The sequence below is a fragment of the Garra rufa genome, chromosome 22 (assembly GCF_049309525.1).
Source record: "Garra rufa chromosome 22, GarRuf1.0, whole genome shotgun sequence".
NCBI classification, from domain to species: domain Eukaryota; kingdom Metazoa; phylum Chordata; class Actinopteri; order Cypriniformes; family Cyprinidae; genus Garra; species Garra rufa.
Window position 1 is genome coordinate 13,794,730 of NC_133382.1, and position 24,689 is coordinate 13,819,418.

At 41.6% G+C, this 24,689-nt stretch overlaps 1 protein-coding gene across 1 annotated transcript; it reads right to left on the reverse strand.

Moving 5' to 3' along the window:
• Positions 1–924: 924 nt before the first annotated feature.
• klhl11 (kelch-like family member 11) lies at positions 925–8,722 on the reverse strand. The gene is made up of 2 exons (XM_073828203.1): positions 8,211–8,722; positions 925–4,366 (listed from the first exon to the last, which is right to left on the reverse strand). Exons 1-2 carry the CDS (start codon positions 8,660–8,662, stop codon positions 2,779–2,781), a joined length of 2,040 nt encoding a protein of 679 aa, XP_073684304.1. The 5' UTR covers positions 8,663–8,722; the 3' UTR covers positions 925–2,778.
• Positions 8,723–24,689: the final 15,967 nt, after the last annotated feature.

The following is a 24,689-nucleotide window of genomic DNA, read 5'->3' on the forward strand; positions in this document are numbered from 1 at the left end:
TTATCTCGACCTCAGAACTTGGTTTTTGCTCTGATATGCATTTTCAGCTGTTAGACCTTTTCTGAGAGGTGTGTGCCTTTCCAAATCATACTCATTCAAATGAATTTGCCACAGTTTAACTCCACTCGAAGTGTAGTAACATCTAGAAGCAATATGAATGCTCCTGAGCTAAATTTCGAGTGTCCCAGAAAAGGGTATGAATACTTATGCAACAGGATCTTTTCAGTTTTTTTATTTCTAATAAATTTGCAAAGTTGTTACAAACCTGTTTTGTGCTTTGTCATTATGGTGTATGAGATGTAGGCTGATGTGGGAAAAAATTAATTTAAAGCAATTTAACAATGCTGCAACAAAACAAAATGAAAAAAATGAAGGGGTGTGAATACTTTGCAAGGCACTGTATAATTGGTAAATATACTTGACCTTGATCTGTTTAGAATGAAGTATACTTTTTTTGTAAGGTAGTCTTCATGCATGATAAATGTTCATTTGTCTTTTTATAAATCTCTCCTGTGAAAGATGATTTTCCTCCTTCAAATAATTTTAGGGTGAATGTAGATGAAAACTTTAGTTTTTACATCTTGCTGGATGTAGTGGTGTTTAATTTTTTTCCGGTATTTTTGCCTTGTCTTTTTACCTTTGCATTAGTTTTTTTTTTTTTTTTTGACTTTACATAGATGTGTCCACAAGTCAACAAAACTCATTTGCACTTGAAATGGAAAAAGGTCTGCTCGTATTATTTCTTATAAAGCCTTTTTAATCAATCCATGCACAACAACAGCTCTCATGTCAATTTGCACATGCTGTCATAATACACATCAATTGGGGAATAATCATATTCTATGTGAAAATGCCTTGATCAATCTAAAATCAACACCGCAGCACAAAGTGTCAACTAGGCCGAAAAACAACTCTTGGACAATATCAGATTTTTAATAAATATTTATTGCAAATCACTGCGATCCACAACATGTGCATACTTTATAACACATGCAAAGAACTATATTCGCCCTTAAAAGACTTTACAACAACGAGAGCGGGACAAGGTAACATCCCAGCCTTGCTACTCTTATTGTCAGACACTTTCGCCATCGACACAAACATACATACATACATACGCACACACTCATTTCCTCTGTGCAAGAAGGAAAGAAACTGATATAGAGCTTAAACACTATTAAACCACATCTCAACATGAGAGACACAAAACTTACATTTCCCATTGAGTAAATACAATATCTAAGATTCTACAGAGTCTTCAATATGCAGGAAAATGTTTGGAAAAGGCTTATTAATGTATGTTCACCGGACGTTTCACTGGGATTTTCCCCGTATGAAATGACTATGAAACTCTGCACAAGTCAAGATGAGCTATAGATACATTGTCAAAGCCATTTCTATCTTGCATTTAGTAGAGGTTTTAACATCGAAGCGTAACATTAGTTCAGCTAAGATGACATACTTTAAGACTTTGGTATGGACTGTATCAATGGCTAAATGTTCTTCCGATGAACATCGTGAAATGTTTTCTGCTCTTGGAGGTGGTTCATGGTGCCAACGTAGTGAAGTGCACTGAGATTTCTTGTAATAAAAGACATCAAACATCATACATTGAAAAAGACAGGAAAAAAAGACTTTGAGGAGATACAAAGAGGGAATGTAGATGAAAGATGAAAACTGATTTCCGATAAAAAAAATTGATTATAAATAGCATTATATATGTTTAAGAAAGACAAGGATGCAGCATCAGTAGGTGCCTTATTAAAACTGGAATGGACAACTACATATTAACATTAAATTAACATTATTCATGACAGGCATTGCATGACAGAACAAGCTGATGTTTAGGAAATGGCTAAAAACATTAATGAATGAAAATAATTAAAACAAGGAAGTTGAGAGATCTCGAACTGGCATAGACCGCAAGACCAATGACAAATTATTTTTAAGTAACATACTGCAAGTTCCTGCCCATGACACTGAGGTAATGAATCCTTGACTATTTCTGAATGTCTATGGTTTTGCAATTTTATTAGGTGTAACCTTCATGCATCAATAGCTGATGCTCTTTATTCCCTGTGCTTTAAAGTTGAAAAGAACAAATATAATCAATTAAACCAATACGATTAAAGATTAAGACAAGCGCTAATGTTGAAATTAAGTGCTTGTAGAGGTGAAGAATGCATTTATGCACATATAAACAAAGACTGTGAAAGAATTGTATTCAAGTGCAAAACAAATAAAATCATAATTAAGACCAGGATAAGCAATTAACAAGTGAAGGGAACAAAGATGGGTTGAGTGGTTCTTATTAACGGTTTGTTCAAAACGTGTGAGCGGATTTTGAACTGCTGATTCAAAAATGGTTGAACAAGCGTCACTCCCTGCAAAACAAACAACCTAAAAACCCACAAAAGTAGCAGGACAACCATCACCACATGGAATGTTATGACTCAACATAAATTAACAATGTGCAGCATTCTGCAACTTGCCGAAAGCAGGAATAAGGCAAACTCATGCAAGGCCATGAAACAAAGTTTCATGTGTACAGATATTTACAAACGTATCTTTTTTACATATTTATATGATTCCATTATACAAAGTCAGATTGAAAATACTCTCTTTTCTAGCTTCAGCCATTTCATTCACTCTTCCAGTGATGAAATGTCACAAGTAAACAAATAATACACATTTTTAATAAGAATGGGATCATGGGAATGCTGAAGACACTATTTTTATGATTTTTGTAGCAGTTTTTCTACAGAGCAACAAAGGCTCTCAGCATTCAATCTGCGATTGTAACTGCCTCCGTAGAGTTAACGTGCGACGATGTAACTGTTGCATTTGCTGCATACGGTCCCTCTGGCGTGCCAAATTCTGTGGCATTGGGTAACGCTGACAACCATATAGAAAGCGGTAGGGAATGCGAACGTGACATGCTGTGGCTCGGCAGCGTGGCTGAGGCATGGGTGGCAGAAGCATCCAGCGCTTGCGCTCAGCACAATAGCGGTATGCCTCCTTGCGATACTGCTTATCCACATCATCACTGTTCTTCCAGCCACCAATCACAAACACATCATCGCCAAGATAGCAGATAGCAGCACCCTCAATACTAGTAACCTCTGGGGGAAGGCTCTCAAGAATATCATCAGATATCCTAGCGCTGATCTTCTGGCGAGCTACATCGTCACGCACATTGGTGTAACTCTTGGGACAGCAAGAAGCTGTGTGGTAGAAGTTAGTTGAAGCTACAGCCATTTGGAACAAGCAGTAGTTGTCGATAAGCGGTAAGGAGTCGACTTCTTGCCATTGCCGACTGTCAGTGTCGTAGCGAGTAGTCACCGTCTTCAACCCATCATCGCTGTCAGTATCTATGGGTGTTCGCGCGGTGACATAAACGTATCGATCTTCGACACTAATGGCCTTGACGTCCCTTAAAATCTTAGGGGCAGATTCTAAGTTATGCCACTTGTCTTGGTCAGGTTCGTAGACACTCACATCCTTAAAGCCAGGGCTGAAGTTGCCATGACCACCAATACTATACAGAATATTTTTAATGCAGGTGAGGCCAAAGGAATGCTTGCGTGTGGTGAGGTTGCTCACTTGTTCCCAGGTGTTGCGATTTGGATTGTAGCGCTCCACTGTCTTGGCAAATCCTGGTTCCATGGACCCAGCCACGTAGACATGGGTATCAGTGGCAGCGATAGCGTGACCATCTAGATGGTTATGGATGTGTGGCAAATTGACCCAACGGTCTTCGTATACAAAGTAACCTACGCACTCACTCAGGTAGTCCCCTCCTTCAGAGACCCCACCGACCACCATGATGACGTCCATGTTCTGGCCAAATCTTGGTTGGAATGTGGCCATGTATGAAGCCCAGAACTCTGTATCTGCAGATTTGAGGTTCTCAAAGCGGATCGCATGACCCTCCACAGCCTCTGACACAAGCTGTAGGCAGGCTGCATTTTGTGCGACCAAAGGCTCATTCTTCACAACTCTTGTAAGATACGTTGGCTTTATTTGTGGCAGCCTGAGAAGACGAAAAAGCTCCTCAAAATACTTTACCCGTTCTTCTGAGTTCTTCTGAACCCATTTGACCACTGCATCAAACAAAACCTCCTCTGAGTCAACTGTAATCTCTGCGTCTGACAGCCAGTCTCTGACCAGGTGGAACGGAAGCGTGTAAAATTCCTCATCCTGGATCACTTTGTGAAAGTTGCGACGAATCATGTCAGCAGCACGTAAGGCCAGCTGATCCAAAGTGTACATGTGCGCAAGGCTATGGACTGCTACGCAGTTTCCCAGGCTGAGCTTCCTCTTGAGAAATTCTCCACAAAAATCCTTCAACTGCACAAGCAAGAACCTGTGAGTGGAAAAGAAAATACATTGTTTTAGGCCTTGCAACAAGAACAGGCAAGATATATGATGTAGGTGCTCCTTTGTTTTATTTGTTCTAGTAGTCAGCTAGGGCTGGGCAGTATGACATTGTGACAATATAAAGTGGTCACGGTATGAAAATATCCACGCAGTGTAACAATGTTAAAAGTTACTGACATTTTAAATCTATAAAAAGCATGCACGAACGAGAAAAAGTGAAGGGTGTGCTTGATGTTAAAAAGTTAGTAACCACAATAAACCATGAAAAAAACTCAAAGTGGTCCTCCCATTGACTGAATCACACACCTGAATCACACACACATGAGGCTGGGTATCAAGTTCAATACTTTTTAGGCACTCTGAGGTTGGAAGTAGCTAATGCTCATCCGATTGAATAAATCAGTGGAAAATGAATAGAAATGATGATTCTGTCTTAGCTATTTGCACTGATTTATTGTGTTGGTTACATTTTGTTCCTTTGTGCAGTGGATCAGGAGATGAGTCTTTAATTCAATAAATACATCAAAATGTATGTCCTACTAGTGTTTTATAATAGCGAGCGGTCACCGTCTTCTACCCATCATCGTTATCAGTATCTATGGGCGTTCGCACAGTGACAAACAATATAATCTTCAACATTAATGGCCTTGACGTCTCTCGAAATCTTAGAAGTAGGGATGTTGATTTTGGTTACTTTTCCTAACTGACAGCCAACGCTTGTAACCAATTATTAACCATTAACCAACAAGATTATTTTAAATTAGAATTACATTAAATTAGAAAGGATAAGTATCTGTGTACCTTTAAAAATACCAAAATTAGTTTTCCAGGGATTAATTTTACATGCGCAAAAAGCAGCAAACAACAGAACATGAGGATTCACAAGGTCACATCACGCACCTGCAGAGCTTCTGCGAGACAAACTTAATAAAAGCTATGCTATATGAATGAACAGGTCTATACAATAAAGAAAAAAAGAATAAAGAAACTGTGCAACAATTATCTAGTATGCAGAGTTTCTGTTTTTGTGCTGCACAAAGGAAACCAAGACGACTGAAAATGGCATGCTATTTTTCTTTATTTTACAAAAGCACAAAGATTTGTTTTTATTGTGAATGTACACAAATAAAAGCAAACCGTTTAGATTAATCCATTAAAGTTTCGATTATCTGTATGACTAAAAGGAGTAGCCTAGTTGTTTTCACTATTAAAGGAAAGAATTCAACTGATTGCACCAGCATGGTTAAGCATTTCTAACTTGACAATGCAGCTTTTTCATTATCAATAAAATAAAGTCAGCCAAACATATGGAATAAACACACTGCCGTTAATCGTTATCACCGTACTGCAGTGATGTTATGCCAAACATCTTGTGGATTTATGTGGATATTGGAATGCGAGTGAAGTACCAAACCAGGTTCACATAATAAATAATATTTTGGTATTCAAATACAATGAATTTGTTTTGACTTGTTTATATAGCCTAGCTTCTTATTTTCATTCTTGTTCTTTTCTGAATTCTGTTAAAGTGATTTGTTGTGGAGGCCTATTTCTGAGTGTAATAATAAAATGCGACTTATACGCAATTTATATTTCATTTTGTTTTAACCATGCAGCAATCGTTTTAAAATATTTTGATAAATTCCTGAAAAAAAATTACCTTTTAAACCGTTTAACTGACTGTATTAATCGGTCAAAATTCTTAAGGTTGGTTAACAGTTAACCGGTTTAAATGAGCATCCCTACTTAGATTCAAGGTTAGACAGGTTCAGAATACTAATTGTAGTGTAGTCCAGAAACAACAAATGAATATGTACAGACAACACTGGAATAATTCTCATCTTACTACATTTATTTGCATGAATTCTGTCTGTACACTATATTATAATGAAGATGTTTACAGAGAACAAAGAACAAAAATTGTTAAAAATAAGCAGTATAGTAACCCAGATTACAGCACACAAACATCATAGAGATGTGCATTTAAAGGGATAATTCACCCAAAGATGAAAATTCTGTCATTAATTACTAACCCTCACTTCATTCCAAACCTGTAAGACCATCTTCAGAACACAAATTAAGGTATTTCTGACCCTCCATAGACAGCAAGGGTCCTACCAAGGTCAAGGCACAGAAACGCAGTATGGACATAATGGACTAACTTTCCATAATGGAGCAAGGTAGACATTTTTTTTGTTTTCTTTGCACACAAAAAGTATTCTCATAGCTTCATAAAATTACAGCTGAACGGCTGATGTCAAATGGACTATTTGTCCACTATATGTCCTTACTTCGTTTCTGTGACTTGACTGGACCTTTGCTGTCTATGGAGGGTCAGAGAGCTCCTGGATTTCTTCTAAAATATCTTACCTTGTGTTCCGAAGATGAACAAAGGTCTTGCAGGTTTGAAACGACAGGTTTGGAGGGTGAATAATTAATGACAGAATTTTCATTTTGGGGTGAATTAATTCTTTAATATATTTTTTAGAGCAATAACATATCTACAAACAAAGTTCTTAAAACATATTCAGTCAGATGAGAGGTTTGTTGACAACAGATGCTTTTTAACAGTTAGGAGATATATGTGTGTGCTTACTGGGTGTATGCGTTAGGCTAATCAAGGGCTATACATCAAAAGCTCACTTTGCTGCAAAGCAAGTTAAATTAAGCTGATTAAAGGAAGCAGCAGCAGCAGTCAGGAAAAAAGAAACTGTAAGCAGAGAGCGGTATACAGTGCAATTCAGCGGGCAAGGAATAAAACATGCAGCAGCGTTATTACAAATATCCAGAGCAGACCTTTATATAAAGGGTTTCAACAGGGGTGGGCGATATGTCTTTTAAGAGTTAAACACAAAAAAATAAAAATACTTTTTTCCAAAATAATAACTTTACATACTAACTGATAATTTGAAATATGTTAGTGCAGCAATGTGATATTGCAATGTGATGTGCATCTGATATTTTGTGTAGCTCTAAAGAGCAGCACTAAATTAATGTGTATGCACATCCAGTGGCTTAAACCAAGTCTTCTGAAGCTATGATATGATCACTTTGTATGTTGAACAGAGCAAAAAATGGATATTCACTCTCAAATCAAATTATAGATCAACTCACATAGTTTACATATCTAAATCAAACATAGCAACATAACATTAAAACTTTTTTTTCTTTTGCATGTAAACATCAGGACACAAAATGTCACTGGATTAAACCACTGGCTCTTAAGTTATACTTTTGGGCCCCAGTGACTTTAACCATGTGGATAACAAGAGCTAAAACAATTCCCAATTATCATATATTGTGTTTCTGCAGAATAAAGAAAATCATATGAGTTTGGAACTACATGAGGGTGAGTAGATGGGAGTTTGTTGATTTTCATTTTTAGTGGGGAAACTTCTCTATAGAAGAAAACAACAACAACATTAAAAAAAAAATGTATAGACCTATTATGTCTCAAAATAGTGGACACACCTATGATTCTACAGATCATAATGTGCTTTTGAAGTCTAAAGCTGCTGCCCATGCTAAACAAATGCTGTCAATCTGAAATGCACCTACGAAGCTCAGAAACGCTCCTTTTTCAGAAGGTACCCATGACACCCAACGTCAATTTCTATGATACCCAAAATGCTGCAAAAGCCTATTGACTCTATACGTCTATAATGCCCAACGAAGCCCAAAACGCTACTTGTTTTGAAGGTGCATGTGATGCCCAAATGCGGACTGCGTCTATAATGTGTATTTGTAATCAAACATACCAACAGTGCTGCATAGCTAGGCTGCTCGCTGTTTTCACACAGTCTATGATCTGCACTATGATATTCTCTCACCTGTCCGCTAGCTCCAGAACCTCATGCACGTTAGCAGTGCTCACTCGTATCTCGCCCGTGTACATAAACTGGATGACGCTCTCCACCGTGTCCTGGTCGAGGCCTGCCTCGCTGCTCCACTCCTTCATCTCCACCCGCCGCGTCACCGACTCCGAAAACTGACCTCCAAGCAGCGGCGTGAAATAATCTGTGGCTGCAGCCAAGACTGAGCGGTGGGCGCTGAACTCGAAGCTGTTGGCGGCTCCCGGGGCGCTGCTGAACGCCAGCGTCACGTCACAGAAGAGCCCGAGCTTCCGCTGCTCGTTCTGCCGCCGGGAGAGCTCCGAGCAGTGGGTCGCGGAGGCAAACTCCTCGGCCTCCTCAGACTCTCCGTCTCCCGCTAGAGCGCTCGGCGTGCTCGACCCGCCGCTGTTTCGGCTGGCGTCCTCTGGATTCGGGGCGGCTGCGGCCATCTCGGTGTCCGCGCGGTCGGTTCGTAAAGTGCGTAGTATGTTGAGGTGGTGGAGCACACTCAAACATACACACTCCAACATAAACAGCGCTCAACATGCACATGCGCACACGCACCATACACCGCAGGAGTCCTGTTGACGTTACAGGAACTGACGCGAGGCATGAGCTGCTGATCAGGGAACAGATAAATAAAGAAATAACATAAACACATGAAAGATGTATTGTTTTGAAAAAGCATTGAATAAAGCGTAAAATATTGTGTCAGACTTAAACTCCACTGTAGGATAAATTCAGCTCATCATTATCGCAAAATAAACCACAAAATCTAGTATGAAAATACATCAAAGTACTCTTTTAGGCTCTTTATAATTATTATTATTGGGCCTATTAATAAAAATAATTATTATTATTCGTGTTGACTCTAAACATGAAGACAAATACATTACTGTTGTAAAGTCCAATACTCGCCTACTGTAAAATAAATAAAATGGTTTTGATTATTTACTTAAAATGTTCAAAACCCTCAAGCTTTTAACATTTCAGATACAGATAGGCCTATATGAAATATAAAAATACTGTTTTGTATAATTCTTTGAAAAAAGTACATACTTTGTGCCAACTAGTTCAACCCTAAATTTCCTGCAATTTAGGACTATTTAGCAATTTTCCTGCAATTTAGCCAATTTAACAATTTGGCACTATTAAATGAAATTATGTTAGAACACATGGTTCACTTCTGCTCCAAACGAACATATTAATGAATTAATAGAAAAAAAAATTGTAATAATAATAAAATAATTATTAACAGCCGATCCCACCCACCCAATGCAAAGCTTCTTCAGCCTGCTGCCATCAGGGCGGAGTCTCCAGGCCAGGACCAGCAGACTGAAGGACAGCTTCACCCATCAGGCTGTCAGGAAGCTCAACTCTCTCCCTACTCTGCCCCCACTCCCCTCTTTTGCCCCACAAACTTTCTAAACTCTGACACACACACACACACACACACACACACACACACAGACCTGCACCAGTCACTTGTGCAGCATTGGTCTGCCAACTACCTCGCACTACTCATAACAGGGTTGGGGCCATTCATGAATTGAATTGAGAATGAATGGTAAATTCCAATTCACTTCCTGGAATGGAATTGGAATTGCATGCAGCTGACAGGAAATGGAATTGGAATTGAATTGGAATGCCAGGAAACAGAATTGAATTCAAATAAATTCCACTAGAGTTGCTAAATAAAATAATTTGACTTGATTTGCTTAATAGTTTATAGTACATTAAATATTGTAAATCACATAAACAACATAAAAGAAATACAAAAGTACTGTATGTTTAGTATGTTAGGCGTGATCATTTCACATGCCAAATTTCAGGAAATGATAATTCGATGCAATAAAAAGTGAATGAAATACATGAACATGACTCATTTTTTTGTGAGTTGAGACATAATATATGTGGTAATCATATATTGAATGTATAGTACATGCAGAAACTTATCACCACTGTCATTCAATTATTAATTCATAATGTACAGTTCTCATTATTTACTTGCATTTGATCAACTCTATTTAATACATGGTATTTGTAAAGCATCATAAAGTTCAAATTTATGTCTCTAAATGTAATCACAAATAAATGCTTAGAAACAGCAATAAATGTAATTCAGTGGAATTTCCCTGAATTGAATTCCACTTCCTGTAATTCCAATTCAATTCTAACTCTGTTTCCTGTAATTGTTGTTGAATTCCAATTCCATTTCCTTCTCTGAATTGGAATTGTTGAGTTCATTCCTGAATTGACCCCAACCCTGACTCATAAGACAGTCACAAGACTGCTCTGACACTTTTACAAGCTCTGTTGCACTATATTGTTTACATGGTTTGCACTCTCTACCATGTGCTCTTGTATATTGTGTTTTTCATTTTATATATTAAATGTTTATTTGTATTTATTCATATTTTTTTTAATTCTACCTTTTGTCACACAAGGATGAAGGCAGAGACGGAGGAAAGTATGAAATGACGATGGTAAGTTTATTAACACAGCAGGTAAGTTGTAAACATTGACAGAGATGAATGTGACGTAAGCATGCTTATCTGAACAGTCCTGGGTATTTAGATAGAGAGTCCGCGGGAACATAGAGGGAACCAGAGTCCAAAGTGTCCGGGAGAGCAGAGCAAGCATGGAGTGCGATCTGTAGACCAGACAATGAGTGTCTGGCGGTTCCGGGTATATATAGAGCAGAGGTAATTGGAGTCAGGTGTGCACAATCAGTAATCAGGCGAGTTGGAACGAGTGGGTGCTTCAGAGGGCGTGGTTTGTGTGGGTGACACTCTGACATTACCCCCCTCCTCCAGGGGCAGCTCCCGACGCCCTAATCCGACGCTGAGGACGACCACGACCGCGAGGGGCAGGGCACTCAGGGTGGTTGTGGTGGAAGTCGGCCAGGAGTTGAGGGTCCAGGATGTCCTCTCTGGCCACCCAGGATCTTTCTTCGGGTCCATACCCCTCCCAGTCGATGAGATATTCTAGGTGTCTCCCTCGGCGTCGAGAATCCAGGATCTCCTGAACCGTGTAGACCGAGGGTTGGTCCAGGATTTCTGGAGGAGGAGGTGCAGCTTCAGCTCCATCGGGTTCTGTGGCAGAGGGAAAGAACGGTTTTAGGAGTGAGACGTGAAAGGTGGGATGTATTCTGTACCTGGGTGGGAGCTGAAGCTGGTAGGTCACTTCATTTATCTGCCTCAGGATCTCGAACGGACCAATGTAGCGGGGACTCAGCTTGCGACAAGGTAACCTGAGCCGGATGTCCTTAGTGGAGAGCCAAACCTTATCTCTCGGTTGGTATTGGGGTGTTGCTCTCCTACGGACGTCGGCAAAGTCCTTGTGTCGTCGGATGGCTCTTTGAAGGTGGTGATGGGCTGAGTCCCACACTCTCTCGCTCTCTCGAAACCAGTAGTCTACAGCTGGAACATGTGTGGGTTCCTCCGTCCAGGGGAACAGCGGAGGCTGAAAACCGAGTACGCACTGGAAAGGTGTTAATCCAGTGGTGTCCTGACGTAGGAAGTTGTGTGCGTACTCGGCCCACGGGAGGAACCTGCTCCAGCTGTGCTGATCCTCAGAACAGTATGCCCGGAGGTACCGTCCTAGCTCTTGGATCTTTCTCTCAGTCTGGCCGTTGGTCTGCGGATGGTAGCCTGAGGAGAGATGAACAGAGATGCCAAGAGATTTAAAGAATGCTTTCCATACATGGGATATGAACTGGGGACCCCGGTCCGACACGATCTCCTCGGGGAGACCAAAGTGACGAAATACATGTTGGAACAGAAATTCGGCAGTTTCCATAGCTGTGGGCAATCCTTGTAAAGGGATCAGCTTGCAGGATTTGGAAAATCTGTCCACAATCACCAACACACAGGTATTACCTTCTGAATCCGGGAAATCGGTCACGAAGTCCACCCCGAGGTGGGACCAGGGTCGCTGCGGGATAAGGGGCACCAGTTTTCCTGCGGGCAGATGACGAGGAGTGTTAGTAGTGGCACAGACTGAGCAGCTTTGGATGTACCTGTTGACATCCCGGGTCATACTGGACCACCAGTAACGAGATTGGATGAGCGAGAGGGTCCTTCTGCTACCTGGGTGTCCAGAGCCCGGAGACTGATGTACCGTGTCCAGAAGGCGTTGACGTTGGGAGCTGGAGACGTAGATCTTACCCTCTGGACACTCCGGCGGAGCGGGCTCTTGGAGAGTGGCGTCTCGGATCCAGGTGTCAATGTCCCACTGGATGGGGCTAACAATCAGTGCAGGGGGTATGACATGTTCGGGCTCCGTGGAAGCATCGTTGGAGAATTGTCTGGATAACGCGTCAGCGGGGATATTCTTGGATCCGGGGCGGCAAGTGATCTTGAACTGGAACCGGGTGAAGAATAGAGCCCATCTGGCTTGTCTGGGGTTAAGCCATTTAGCTTCTCGGATGTATTGGAGATTCTTGTGATCCGTGATGATCAGGAACGGATGTTTAGCCCCTTCCAGCCAGTGGCGCCACTCTTCCAAGGCGAACTTGATGGCAAGTAGCTCGCGATTGCCCACATCGTAGTTCTGCTCCGCCGGGGATAGTTTCTTGGAGAAGTATGCACAGGGATGGAGGATAGAGGATTCCCCGGCCGCTTGTGACAACACTGCTCCGACGCCGATGGTAGATGCATCAACCTCGACTACGAAGGGACGTTCAGGATCAGGATGTCGTAGGAGGGGGGCAGTGCTGAAGATCTTCTTTAGCTGGTGGAATGCTTCGTGGGTGGAGGTATTCCAACTGAGGTGTTTGGGTTGGCCACGAAGGAGGGAGGTCAGAGGTGCGGTGATGGAACTGTAGTCCTTGATGAATCGTCGGTAGAAGTTTGAGAATCCCAGAAATGTTTGTAGTTCCTTGATGGTGTTAGGTTGGGGCCACTTCTGGATGGCTTGGACCTTCTGCTGATCCATCTGCACACCCTCGGGGCTGATGTTATAGCCCAGGAACTGTACGGCCTGCCGGTGGAACTCACACTTCTCCAGTTTCAGGAAGAGATGGTGTTCACGAAGAACCTGGAGGACCTGGCGGATGTGCTGGCGATGTTCAGCCTGGTTCCGGGAATAAATGAGAATATCAATATACACCACCACAAATTTATGCAGAAATTCCTGGAACACCTCGTTCATAAACGTCTGGAAGACTGAGGGACAAACCATAGGGCATGACAAGATATTCGTAGTGGCCAGTTGGTGTAATGAAGGCCGTCTTCCACTCATCTCCCTTGCGAATACGAACGAGGTTGTAAGCACTCCGCAGGTCCAGCTTGGAGAAGATGCGAGCCCCACGGAGTTCTTCGAGGGTGGCAGGGACGAGTGGTAGCGGATATGGCTGTTGAATAATCTGAGAGTTGAGTTGGCGGTAATCAATACAGGGACGGAGACCTCCATCCTTCTTACCCACAAAGAAGCTGGAAGCGGCCGGAGAAGTAGATGGTCGGATGAATCCTTGAGCGAGGGCCTCCTTAATGTACTCCTCAATCGCCTGGAGCTCCGGGTTAGACAGAGGATAGACCCGTCCCTTGGGTAATTGAGCCCCAGGTAGCAGATCGATAGCACAGTCCCATGGCCGATGTGGAGGAAGGAGGGTGGCAGCTTACTTGCTGAAAATATCCTGATAATCGAGATACTCTGCTGGGATCTCTGTCAAGATAGTTGTGTCCGGACTTTCAATTCTAGTGGAGGCGAGAGAGACAGGAACAGAAACAGGGGGTAATTGTGATGACATACAGTTCTTATAGCAATGCTTACTCCAGCTGATGATGTCGCATGGATCCCAGCGGAGTTCAGGGTGGTGAAGCCAGGGTTGTCCGAGGATGATATCGACAGTGGAATTCTCCAGTACCAGAAACTTAATTTTCTCTTGATGAAACAATCCAATCTGAAGGGTAATAACCGGTGAAGAGTATCGAATCCGCCCACGTCCCAGTGGTTTTCCCTGAATGGTTTTCACTGCATATTCCGGATGATGGCGCTGATGAGGTAGTTGTAGGAGATCTAAACAGTCTTGCGAAATGAAGTTTCCTGATGCTCCTGAGTCAATGAGAGCAGAGAAGGGGAGAGTGCATTCAGCAGTATGAATCGTCACGGGTATTAATGTAAGTTGAGCAGTTTCAATTTCAGATTGAAGGGTACTCACCACAGGACGTGGGGGTCTGATGGGACAGTTGCGAAGGAGATGACCAGGTTTGCCGCAGTATAGGCAGAGGCCGGAAGTGAGGCGACGTTGGCGTTCGGTCCGAGAGAGTTTGGTGGAATCGATGAGCATGGGTTCTGGTACTGGAGAGCAAGCTGCCACATTAGCGGGCTGAGGAGCGGTTTGAGCAGGCTGGCAGGCGGCTAGTCGCTGGGATACCCGAGTGGTTCGTTGTAGAAAAGTTTCCAGTCCGATGGAATCATCGTACAATGCCATGGCGGCTCGAATGTCTGGATGTAAACCTTGCCTGTAGGCGCCCAGCAGTGCGATCTCGTTCCAGCCACTAGTCGCCGCCAGCGTGCGAAAATGCAGAGTGTAGTCATGCACCGAAGAAGATCCTTGTTGTAATCGGAATAGTTGATCAGAAACGGAGAGACTGCTCGTAGTTGTGCTGAATACTTCAGAGAAATGACTGGTAAACTGCTCAAAGGAGTGAATAATGGGATTATCCACATTCCATATGGCTTTTGCCCATTGTAAAGCTTTACCGGTGAGGAGAGAAATTAGAAATGCTACCTTAGCGTCTTCTGTTGGGAACTGTTGTGGTTGCATCCGGATGTAAAGATCGACCTGTAACAGGAAACCGCTGCACTCAGCCGCTTCTCCAGCAAATGTTGCTGGTAAGGCCATGGGACTTCCTGAGGCAGATGGCGGCGTGGTTGATGGGGTAAGTGCCGCTTTAAAGGCATGGATGAGTTTGGTGATGGGATTAGGTGCAGGGGTTTCTTCTGTGTTCATAATTGTGCGGTCTGGTCTTCTGCCACACACAAGGATGAAGGCAGAGACGGAGGTAAGTATAAAATGACGATGGTAAGTTTATTAACACAGCAGGTAAGTTGTAAACATTGACAGAGATGAATGTGATGGTAAGTATGCTTATCTGAACAGTCCTGGGTATTTAGATAGAGAGTCCGCGGGAACATAGAGGGAACCAGAGTCCAAAGTGTCCGGGAGAGCAGAGCAAGCATGGAGTGCGATCTGTAGACCAGACAATGAGTGTCTGGCGGTTCCGGGTATATATAGAGCAGAGGTAATTGGAGTCAGGTGTGCACAATCAGTAATCAGGTGAGTTGGAACGAGTGGGTGGTGCTTCAGAGGGCGTGGTTTGTGTGGGTGACACTCTGACACCTTTGTATTTAATGTTACTGTTTGTATTTAATGTTACTGTTTGTATTTAATGTTACTTGTATGCACCATGGGTCTGAGGGTAACGCAATTTCAATTCTCTGTATGTCCTGTACATGTGGCAGAATTGACAATAAAGTTGACTTTGACAATTATAAAAAAGAAAAATCTAGGTTATTTAAAGTTTTTTTTTCATCTTATGCTCACCAAAGTTCATTTATTTGATCAAAACCACACACAAAAAAAGTAATATTATGAAATATTTTTGCAATTTAAAATATCATTTATTTTTGTGATGCGAAGCTGAATTTTCATGAGCCATAACTCCAGTCCTCAGTTTTACATGATTCTTTAGAAATCATTCTAATATGTTAATTTATTATCAATGTTGGAACAGTTGTGCTGCTTAATATTTTTGGAAACCTGTGATATTTTTTTCAGTATTCTTCGATAAATAAAAAATTAAAAAGACCAGCATTTATTTAAAATAAAAATCTTTCTAATAACATAAGTTTTTATTATCACTTTAAAAAAAAAATCAATTTAACATATTCATGCTGAATAAAAGTATTAATTTATTTCAAACAGAGAAATAAAAAAAATTACTGACCCCAAACAATGAACTTTAGAGTTTATTGTTACAAAAGATTGAAAAACACTTAAAAAAAAGAACACTTTAGAAATTGCACAAATATTTCACAATATTGCAGTTTTTTTCTGTAGTTTTAATTAAATAAACGCAGCCCTGATGAGCAAAAAAAGACTTCTGCCAGTGTGTCTTTTCTTGATTATAAAATATGTTGTGCAAAAACATACATTTAGTCTGTTTAATAAACTGTTGTTAAACCTAGTTCAAACTAAATCAACCAAACAAATTACAGTGACTCAAATTCATTTGGAACCACTCTGTTCCACAACAGGAAGTGATTATTGTTATATTACCAAGGTCAGATTTATCTAACTCAAACTGCTCTTACTGTATTACTCTGACCTTTTAACAAATGATTAATTGTCAGAACATCATCAGAATCAAGATCAGGACAGTTTAGTCAGTCTGTTAGCAGGTGCATCACATCTGCTGAGACAGCTGGACTGTGATGAGATCATGAGGATTAAGGGTGTGTTTACTGTCATAATAACCCAAAACATAACACACACACACACACACACACACACACACACACACACACACACACACACACACACACACACACACACACACACACACACACAGTTCTTACAATATAAGGGTGAACAGGACAAAAAAAGAAATCAATGAGTCTGTCCAGAAACTAAGGTGCCGAAAAGCATTTTCAGTTGCTGACAGTGGACTGTGCTGCTAAAGGGGGGCTTATAGTATTGTTTTTTTAAATGGCCTTAATTTATAATATTATAAATACATTTATATAAAATGGCAACATTTTATGTAAATCTCACTTTAAAGAAGATTAATATTTCTCAATTTCATTCATGGTAATAACATGAAAAATGTTCCTTAGAGTTTGACTCTAAAAAAAAAGTCTGGAGAAACATTACTTACAAGTGTACTTACAGGGGGAGCCACAATTCGAAAAGCTGACAAAGGCCCGGTTTCACAGACAGGGTTTAGGTTACTTCAATGAGGACATTAGCTTTCATAAACATACCTTAGATAAAAACACTACTGCTGTGCTTCTTGAGACAAAATAAAACAAACTGACATATTTTAAGATAAGTCAGTGCAAGTTTCTTTCAGTTATAATAGCCCAGACATGCATTTTAGTCTGGGACTAGGCTTCAACCTTGTCTATGAAACCGGGGGCAAATGTCTGGTCTGTAAGGGGAAAAAAATAATTTGATCCCCTGCTGATTTTGTACTTTTTCCCACTGACAAAGCATAGAACAGAATAACAAAAATTATCAGAAAATCAGAAAAACACATTTCAAAAAAGGTATAAAATGATTTTAAAGAGTTAAATAAGTATTTGACCCCTTCGCAAAATATGACTTTGTACTTGGTGGTAATCACAGATGTCGGACATTTCTTGTAGTTGGCCACCAGGTTTGCACACATCTCAGGAGGGATTTTTTCCCACTCCTCTTTGCAGATCCTCTCCAAGTCTTTAAGGTTTCGAGGCTGACGTTTGGCAACTCGAACCTTTAGCTCCCTCCACAGATTTTCTATGGGATTAAGGTCTGGAGACTGGCTAAGCCACTTCAGGACCTTAATGTGCTTCTTCTTGAGTCACTCCTTTGTTGCCTTGGCAGTGTGTTTTGGGTCATTGTCATGCTGGAATACCCAGCCATGACCCATTTTTAATGCACTGGCTGAGGGAAGGAGGTTCTCACCCAAGATTTGACAGTACATGGCCCCGTCCATCGTCCATTTGATGTGGTGCAGTTGTCCTGTCCCCTTAGCAGAAAAACACCCCCAAAGCATAAAGTTTCCACCTCCATGTTTGAAGGTGGGGATGGTGTTCTTGGCGTCATAGGCAGCATTCCTCCTCCTCCAAACACAGTGAATTGAGTTGATGCCAAAGAGATTGATTTTGGTCTCTTCTGACCACAACACTTTCACCCAGTTCTCCTCTAAATCATTCAGATGTTCAGTGGCAAACTTCTGACAGGCCTGTACATGTGCTTTCTTGAGCAGGGGGACCTTGCGGGTGCTACAGAATTTCAGTATTTTACGGCATAGTGTGTTACCAATTGTTTTTTTACTATGGTCCCAGCTGCCTTGAGATCATTGACAAGATCCTCCCGTGTTGTTCTTCGATTCTCACGATCATTGAAACTCCACAAGATGAGATCTTGCATGGAACCCCAGACCGAAGTAGATTTATTTATTATTAATTTATAGTTATTATTTGACAGGTATCCTGTGTTTCTTCCATTTGCGAATAATCACACCAACTGTTGTCACTTGGGGGCAGCCGTGGCCTAATGGTTAGAGAGTCAGACTTGTAACCCGAAGTTTGTGGGTTTGAGTTTCAGGTCCGGCAGGGATTGTTGGTGGGGGCAGTGAATGTACAGCGCTCTCTTCACCCTGAATTCCATGACTGAGTGAGTTCCTTGAGCAAAGCACCAAACCCCCAACTGCTCCCTGGGCACCCCACAGCAATACCAATAAGGCTGCCCACTGCTCTGGGTGTGTGTTCACAGTGTGTGTTTTGGATCATTATGATGTTCACCACTGTGTGTGTGCACTTGGATGGTTTAAATGCACAGCACAAATTCCAAGTATGGGTCACGCCCTTTCCTTTCCTTTCTAATCAAGCTGCGATGGTTTTGTAGCCCATTCCAGCCTTGTCTACAATCTTGTCAGCTCTTTGGTCTTGGCCATGGTGGAGAGTTTGGAATCTGATTGATTGATTGCTTATGTGGAGAGGTGTCTTTTATACAGCTAACAAGCTCAGCCTGAGATTCTTTCTTAAAGGTCCCATATTGTACACATTTCTGGAGGTTTATTTTAGTTGTTGATGTCCTTAAGAATATATATTTGCGGTATAAGTGCCAAAATCCATCTCAATATATTTTTACAGCTCCTTTTTTAGGAGCTCTGTCAAAAACAGGTCGATTTTGGCCCATCTAATTAATATTCATGAGCCTCTCTTCTGATTGGCCTGTTGTTTTCTGAGTGACGCACAGCTAGGCCAACCACAGGTAACTACGTCATGTATGCTGTAAGCGAGCTCAGAGCCATAGAGAGAGCCTAGCCTGCTGATACTCAACAGGATATTTCAGAATGATAATTAATGTTTTTTCTTTTTCAAACACCGAATGCAGTAAGCTACATAACTGTTGCTTCAGTAAAGCCCCTTTCACAATGCGCGCTGATTCTGGAAAATTACGGGAATGAGCGCTGTGTGAACAAAAGCCAGAACCATAAAGGCAGTGTTGTAGTGATGATGCACGTTATCATGCGACTCTTCACGATGAAAAAATACGTGCAAAGTGGAATGAAGCAGCGATCAGGCAGAGCCAGCTCCACACTATCAGCACTGAAGCACAGTTTGTTCAGGTTAGTTTAGGTTTAGTGAATCGTACGCGTTGCATTACATCTCACATCCAAATGTCACACGTCTTTATGGGTTGTGTGTAAAGCATGCACAGATTCCGGAAAACAACTGTGAATGAACCAAATTAAACAAATTATGGGACACATTATCTGTGTATTTACCGGAATCGCTGAGTGAAAGAGGCTGAAGTTGACTGCCACTGGTCTCTTATATTAATGTTGTTCGGAAGCCTGTGCAATGATGTAGTTTCCTGACATCCATGGACTGAACAGCGTTTTCTCGACTTGTTTTCGAATAACTTAAATATTAAAATGTTTTAAATATTTTTTCCCTCACTGTATAAAGATTCAAGTTTCAGTGAAAAACTTCCAAGCTGTTCAGCATTACTGGAAAATAAAGGTTGAGAAAAGCCAGACCGGCTGTGGGGATTTTCATGGGAGCAGCAAAACAAACAACAAATTTAGCTGAGGGTGAGATCCAACACAATGATATGTTTTGTCTTGTACTTGTGAAAAGCCACAGAAAATAGGGTAGACTGTGAGAGAAAGCAGGTGTCATTCTATAACGCTGATGTCCCAAAAATTGTGTATATATACATTCACCGGCCACTTTATTGGGTACACCTAGCTAGGAGGTTGTGCATTCAAAGATTCTCTTCCGCATACCTCGGTTGTAATGAGTGCCCATCAGAACCAACAACCATATCACCTTCAAAGTCACTTAAATCACCTTTCTTCCCAATTCTAATGTTCAGTTTGAACTTCTGAAGATCATCTTAACCATGTCCACATGCCTAAATACACTGAGTTGCTGCCATGTGATTGGCTAATGAATCTTAATTGCAATTGTTGCCCCATTCACAAAACTCCACTTAAAATGTGGATTTAGAAGATTTTGCAGTCTTAAAATTTTCAAAGAAAGGAAGCTTTTAAGCTTTAATTAAACCCAAGCTGATCTGACAAAGCAATGACTGTTAAACTCCATGTAAAAGTCCATCACAATGTTTTCATGGTAGTCACAGTAAATGAGCAGTTTGGAGAACAGATGGATTTTTTAAAAGCAGTTTTGTGTATTTGACTTAGTGGCAAGTATCCATCACGTTAAAGTACGGTGGCCGAGAGAGGCCAACGCGCTGCAAACAAGAAAACACATGCAAACAGAAAAAAACGACAACAAATTAAGAAAACATCTTCATCAGTTTGACAACACAGGCGCTGCAAATCCTCGCAACGCAAACACAAATACGGAAACGCGCTGCAAATTCTCACAACACAACCAAACTCAGAAACGCGCTGCGAACACACGAGGGCGCTGCAAACTAACAAACGCGCTGCATATCGCACGGTCCACAACGGAAATGTTTCAGGGGGACCTCAAAAAATGACGAACTCATCTGGGACCTGATTATTTATATCACTATATTACCTGATTATTTATATCACTATCACCTTTAAGTGATACTATACTATCAATAAAAGGCGATAGTTCACCGATAACACCTCTGCTCTGACCAACAGCCACTGAAAAAATAATCAGGTCCCAGATGGGTTCGTCATTTTTTGAGGTCCCCCTGAAACATTTCCGTTGTGGACCGTGCTATATGCAGCGCGTTCGTGTGTTCGCAGCGCCTCCGTGTGTTCGCAGCGCGTTTCTGAGTTTGGTTGTGTTGTGAGAATTTGCAGCGCGTTTCCGTATTTGTGTTTGCGTTGCGAGGATTTGCAGCGCCTGTGTTGTCAAACTGATGAAGATGTTTTCTTAATTTGTTGTCGTTTTTTCTGTTTGCATGTGTTTTCTTGTTTGCAGCGCGTTGGCCTCTCTCGGCCACCGTATTAAAGGGCCATGAAAGCCTAATACCCTTTCTTCTTTAGGACTGTTTTGGTAGCACAATTCAAGCTTCCCTTTTGTCATTTCCTTATTGTTTCCACCTGTCTTCTTTTTCTTGATCGGCCCTTTGTGTATTTAAACCCACGTGTTCCCTTGTTTGTTTGTCCTTTCATGGTTGTTTTATGGTGGGTTTCAGTTTCAGTTTCCTTCACGTTCCCTTGTATCTTTGTAATTGTTGGTTCATTATTTGTTGTCTTTTTATGATAGGACAGCAAAGAGCTGACAGGAAGCACAGTGTGAGAGGAAGGAAGAATCGGGAAAGGTCCTTGAGGTAGGACTTGAACTCGGGACACCCATAGTCCAACGGAACTGTATGTCGGCGGGCTGCCCACAAGGCTATCGGCACAGACGCAAAATTCTTTATTTGATTCTTCATTTTAACAACCTTGTATCCACTTGTCTTTAAAAACTTTTAAATTGTATTTTCTATTTAACTTTGCTGCATAAAATGTATACAACATTAATATACTGTACAGGGTGGGCCATTTATATGGATACACCTTAATAAAATATTAACGTCCTGTTTGTGGCACATTAGTATATGTGAGGGGGCAAACTTTTCAAGATGGGTGGTGACCATGGTGGCCATTTTGAAGTCGGCCATCTTTGATCCAACTTTTGTTTTTTCAATAGGAAGAGGGTCATGTGACACATCAAACTTATTGGGAATTTCACAAGAAAAACAATGTGCTTGGTTTTAACGTAGCTTTATTCTTTCATGAGTTATTTACAAGTTTCTGACCACTTATAAAATGTGTTCAATGTGCTGCCCATTGTGTTGGATTGTCAATGCAACCCTCTTCTCCCACTCTTCACACACTGATAGCAACACCGCAGGAGAAATGCCAGCACAGGCTTCCAGTATCCGTAGTTTCAGGTGCTGCACATCTCGTATCTTCACACCATAGACAACTGCCTTCAGATGACCCCAAAGATAAAAGTCTAAGGGGGTCAGATCGGGAGACCCTGGGGGCCATTCAACTGGCCCACAATGACCAATCCACTTTTCAGGAAACTGTTCATCTAGGAATGCTCGGACCTGACACCCATAATGTGGTGGTGCACCATCTTGCTGGAAAAGCCAGCTTCAGTGCATAAAGAGGGAAACACATCATCATGTAGCAATTTCAAATATCCAGTGGCCTTGAGGTTTCCATTGATGAAGAATGGCCCCACTATCTTTGTACCCCATATACCACACCATACCATCACTTTTTTTGTTCCAACTGTCTTGGAGGGATCTATCCAATGTGGGTTAGTGTCAGACCAATAGCGGTGGTTTTGTTTGTTAACTTGACCATTCACCTCATCACTGAACAAAATCTTCTGCGTGAACTGAGGGTCCTGTTCCAATTTTTGTTTTGCCCATTCTGCAAATTCTGTGCGCCGATCTGGGTCATCCTCGTTGAGATGCTGCAGTAGCTGGAGTTTGTAAGGGTGCCATTTGTGAGTAGCTAATATCTGCCGAAGGGATGTTCGACTAATGCCACTCTCCAGTGACATGCGGCGAGTGCTATGCTGTGGGCTCTTGCTGAATGAAGCTAGGACATCCACTGATGTTTCTTCATTAGTGACAGTTTTCATTCGTCCACATTTTGGCAAATCCAACACTGAACCAGTTTCACGGAACTTAGCAAGCAGTTTGCTAACTGTAGCATGGGAGATGGGTGGTCTCATAGGGTGTCTTGCATTGAAATCTGCTGCTGACCCGGTTACTGTGTTCACCAGATATCAACACAATTTCGATCCGCTCCTCACGTGTTAACCTCTTCGACATGTCAATGGCTGTGAACAAAGAGAAACTTGTAAATAACTCATGAAAGAATAAAGTTACATTAAAACCAAAACAAAAGTTGGATCCAAGATGGCCGGTTTAAAAATGGCCACCATGGTCACCACCCATCTTGAAAAGTTTGCCCCCTCACATATACTAATGTGCCACAAACAGGACGTTAATATCACCAACCATTTTATTAAGGTGTATCCATATAAATGGCCCACCCTGTATATACCCCTCACATTTCAGCAACCATTTTAGTATATCTTCTTAAGGGACAATACTATAGAAATGAAACTTGGATATATTTTAGAGTAGTCAATGTGCAGCTTGTATAGCAGTATAGATTTATTTATTATTGTTTATTTATTGTCACTCAACTTACAGCCATTATTGTCAAAATAGCTGGCAACTAAAGTGAGTACACTTTAAGTGAGCTTGTCCAAAGTATCAATATATTGTTAGCACCATTGTGTTATCTGGCACTGCCTTAATCATCCTGTGCATGGAATTGAATAGAGCTGCACAGGTTGTTGCTGGTATCCTCTTCCACTCCTCGCGAAGCTGCTGGATGTTAGACACATGGTGCTTCTCCACCTTACGCTTGAGGATGCCCCACAGGTGCTTAATAGGGTTCAGGTCTGGAGACATACTTGGCCACCCAATCACCTTCAGCTTCCTCAGCAAGGCAGTTATCTTGGTGGTGTGTTTGGGATCATTATCATGTTGGAAAACTGCCGTTCAGCAGAGAAGGGAAGAAAAGGCATCATATTTTGCTTCAGAATGTACAGTACATAATGGAATCCATGTTTCCCCCAATGAACTGCTCCCCAGTACCAGCAACACTCATGCAGCCCCAGACCATGATGCTACCACCACGCTTGACTGTAGGCAAGACACAGTTTTCTTGGTACTCCTTACCAGGGAATCTCCACACATGCTGGACACCATTTGAGCCAAAAAGGTTCGTCTTATAGTCTCATCAGACCACAGGACATGGTTCCAGTATAGGTTGTCTTCGGCAAACCGTTTGCAAGCTTTCTTGTGACCCAGCTTCAGATAAGGCTTCCTTCTGGGATGATGCCTATGCAAACCGACTTGTTGCAGTGTGTGGTGTACGGTCTATGCACTGACAAGCTGACCTTCTACTTCTGCAACCTTTAAAGCAATGCTGGCAGCACTCATGTTTTTTTAAGCCAGGTTCTACACCTGACGCACAGAACGAGTACTCAACTTCATTGATCGACCCTTGCAAGGCCTGTTCCGAATGGAACCCATCTTGGAAAACCTATGTATGACCTTGACCACTGTAGTATAACTCAGTTTCAGGGTGTTACTGAAACTCTAATAGCCTTGGCCATCTTTGTGGAGAGCAACAATTCTAATTCTCAAATCCTCAGAGAGTTCTTTGCCATGAGATGCAATGTTGAACATGCCCTTCGACTAAAAATTACAACCAAAAGCCGCAAAAC

Bases quoted from the DNA above. Each gene is read 5' to 3' on its own strand.
- klhl11 (XM_073828203.1), bottom strand. From the start codon at position 8,662: ATGGCCGCAGCCGCCCCGAATCCAGAGGACGCCAGCCGAAACAGCGGC. The intron at 4,367-8,210 runs GTGAGAGAATAT...TTCCACTCACAG, and splicing joins GTTCTGGAGCTAGCGGACAG to GTTCTTGCTTGTGCAGTTGA.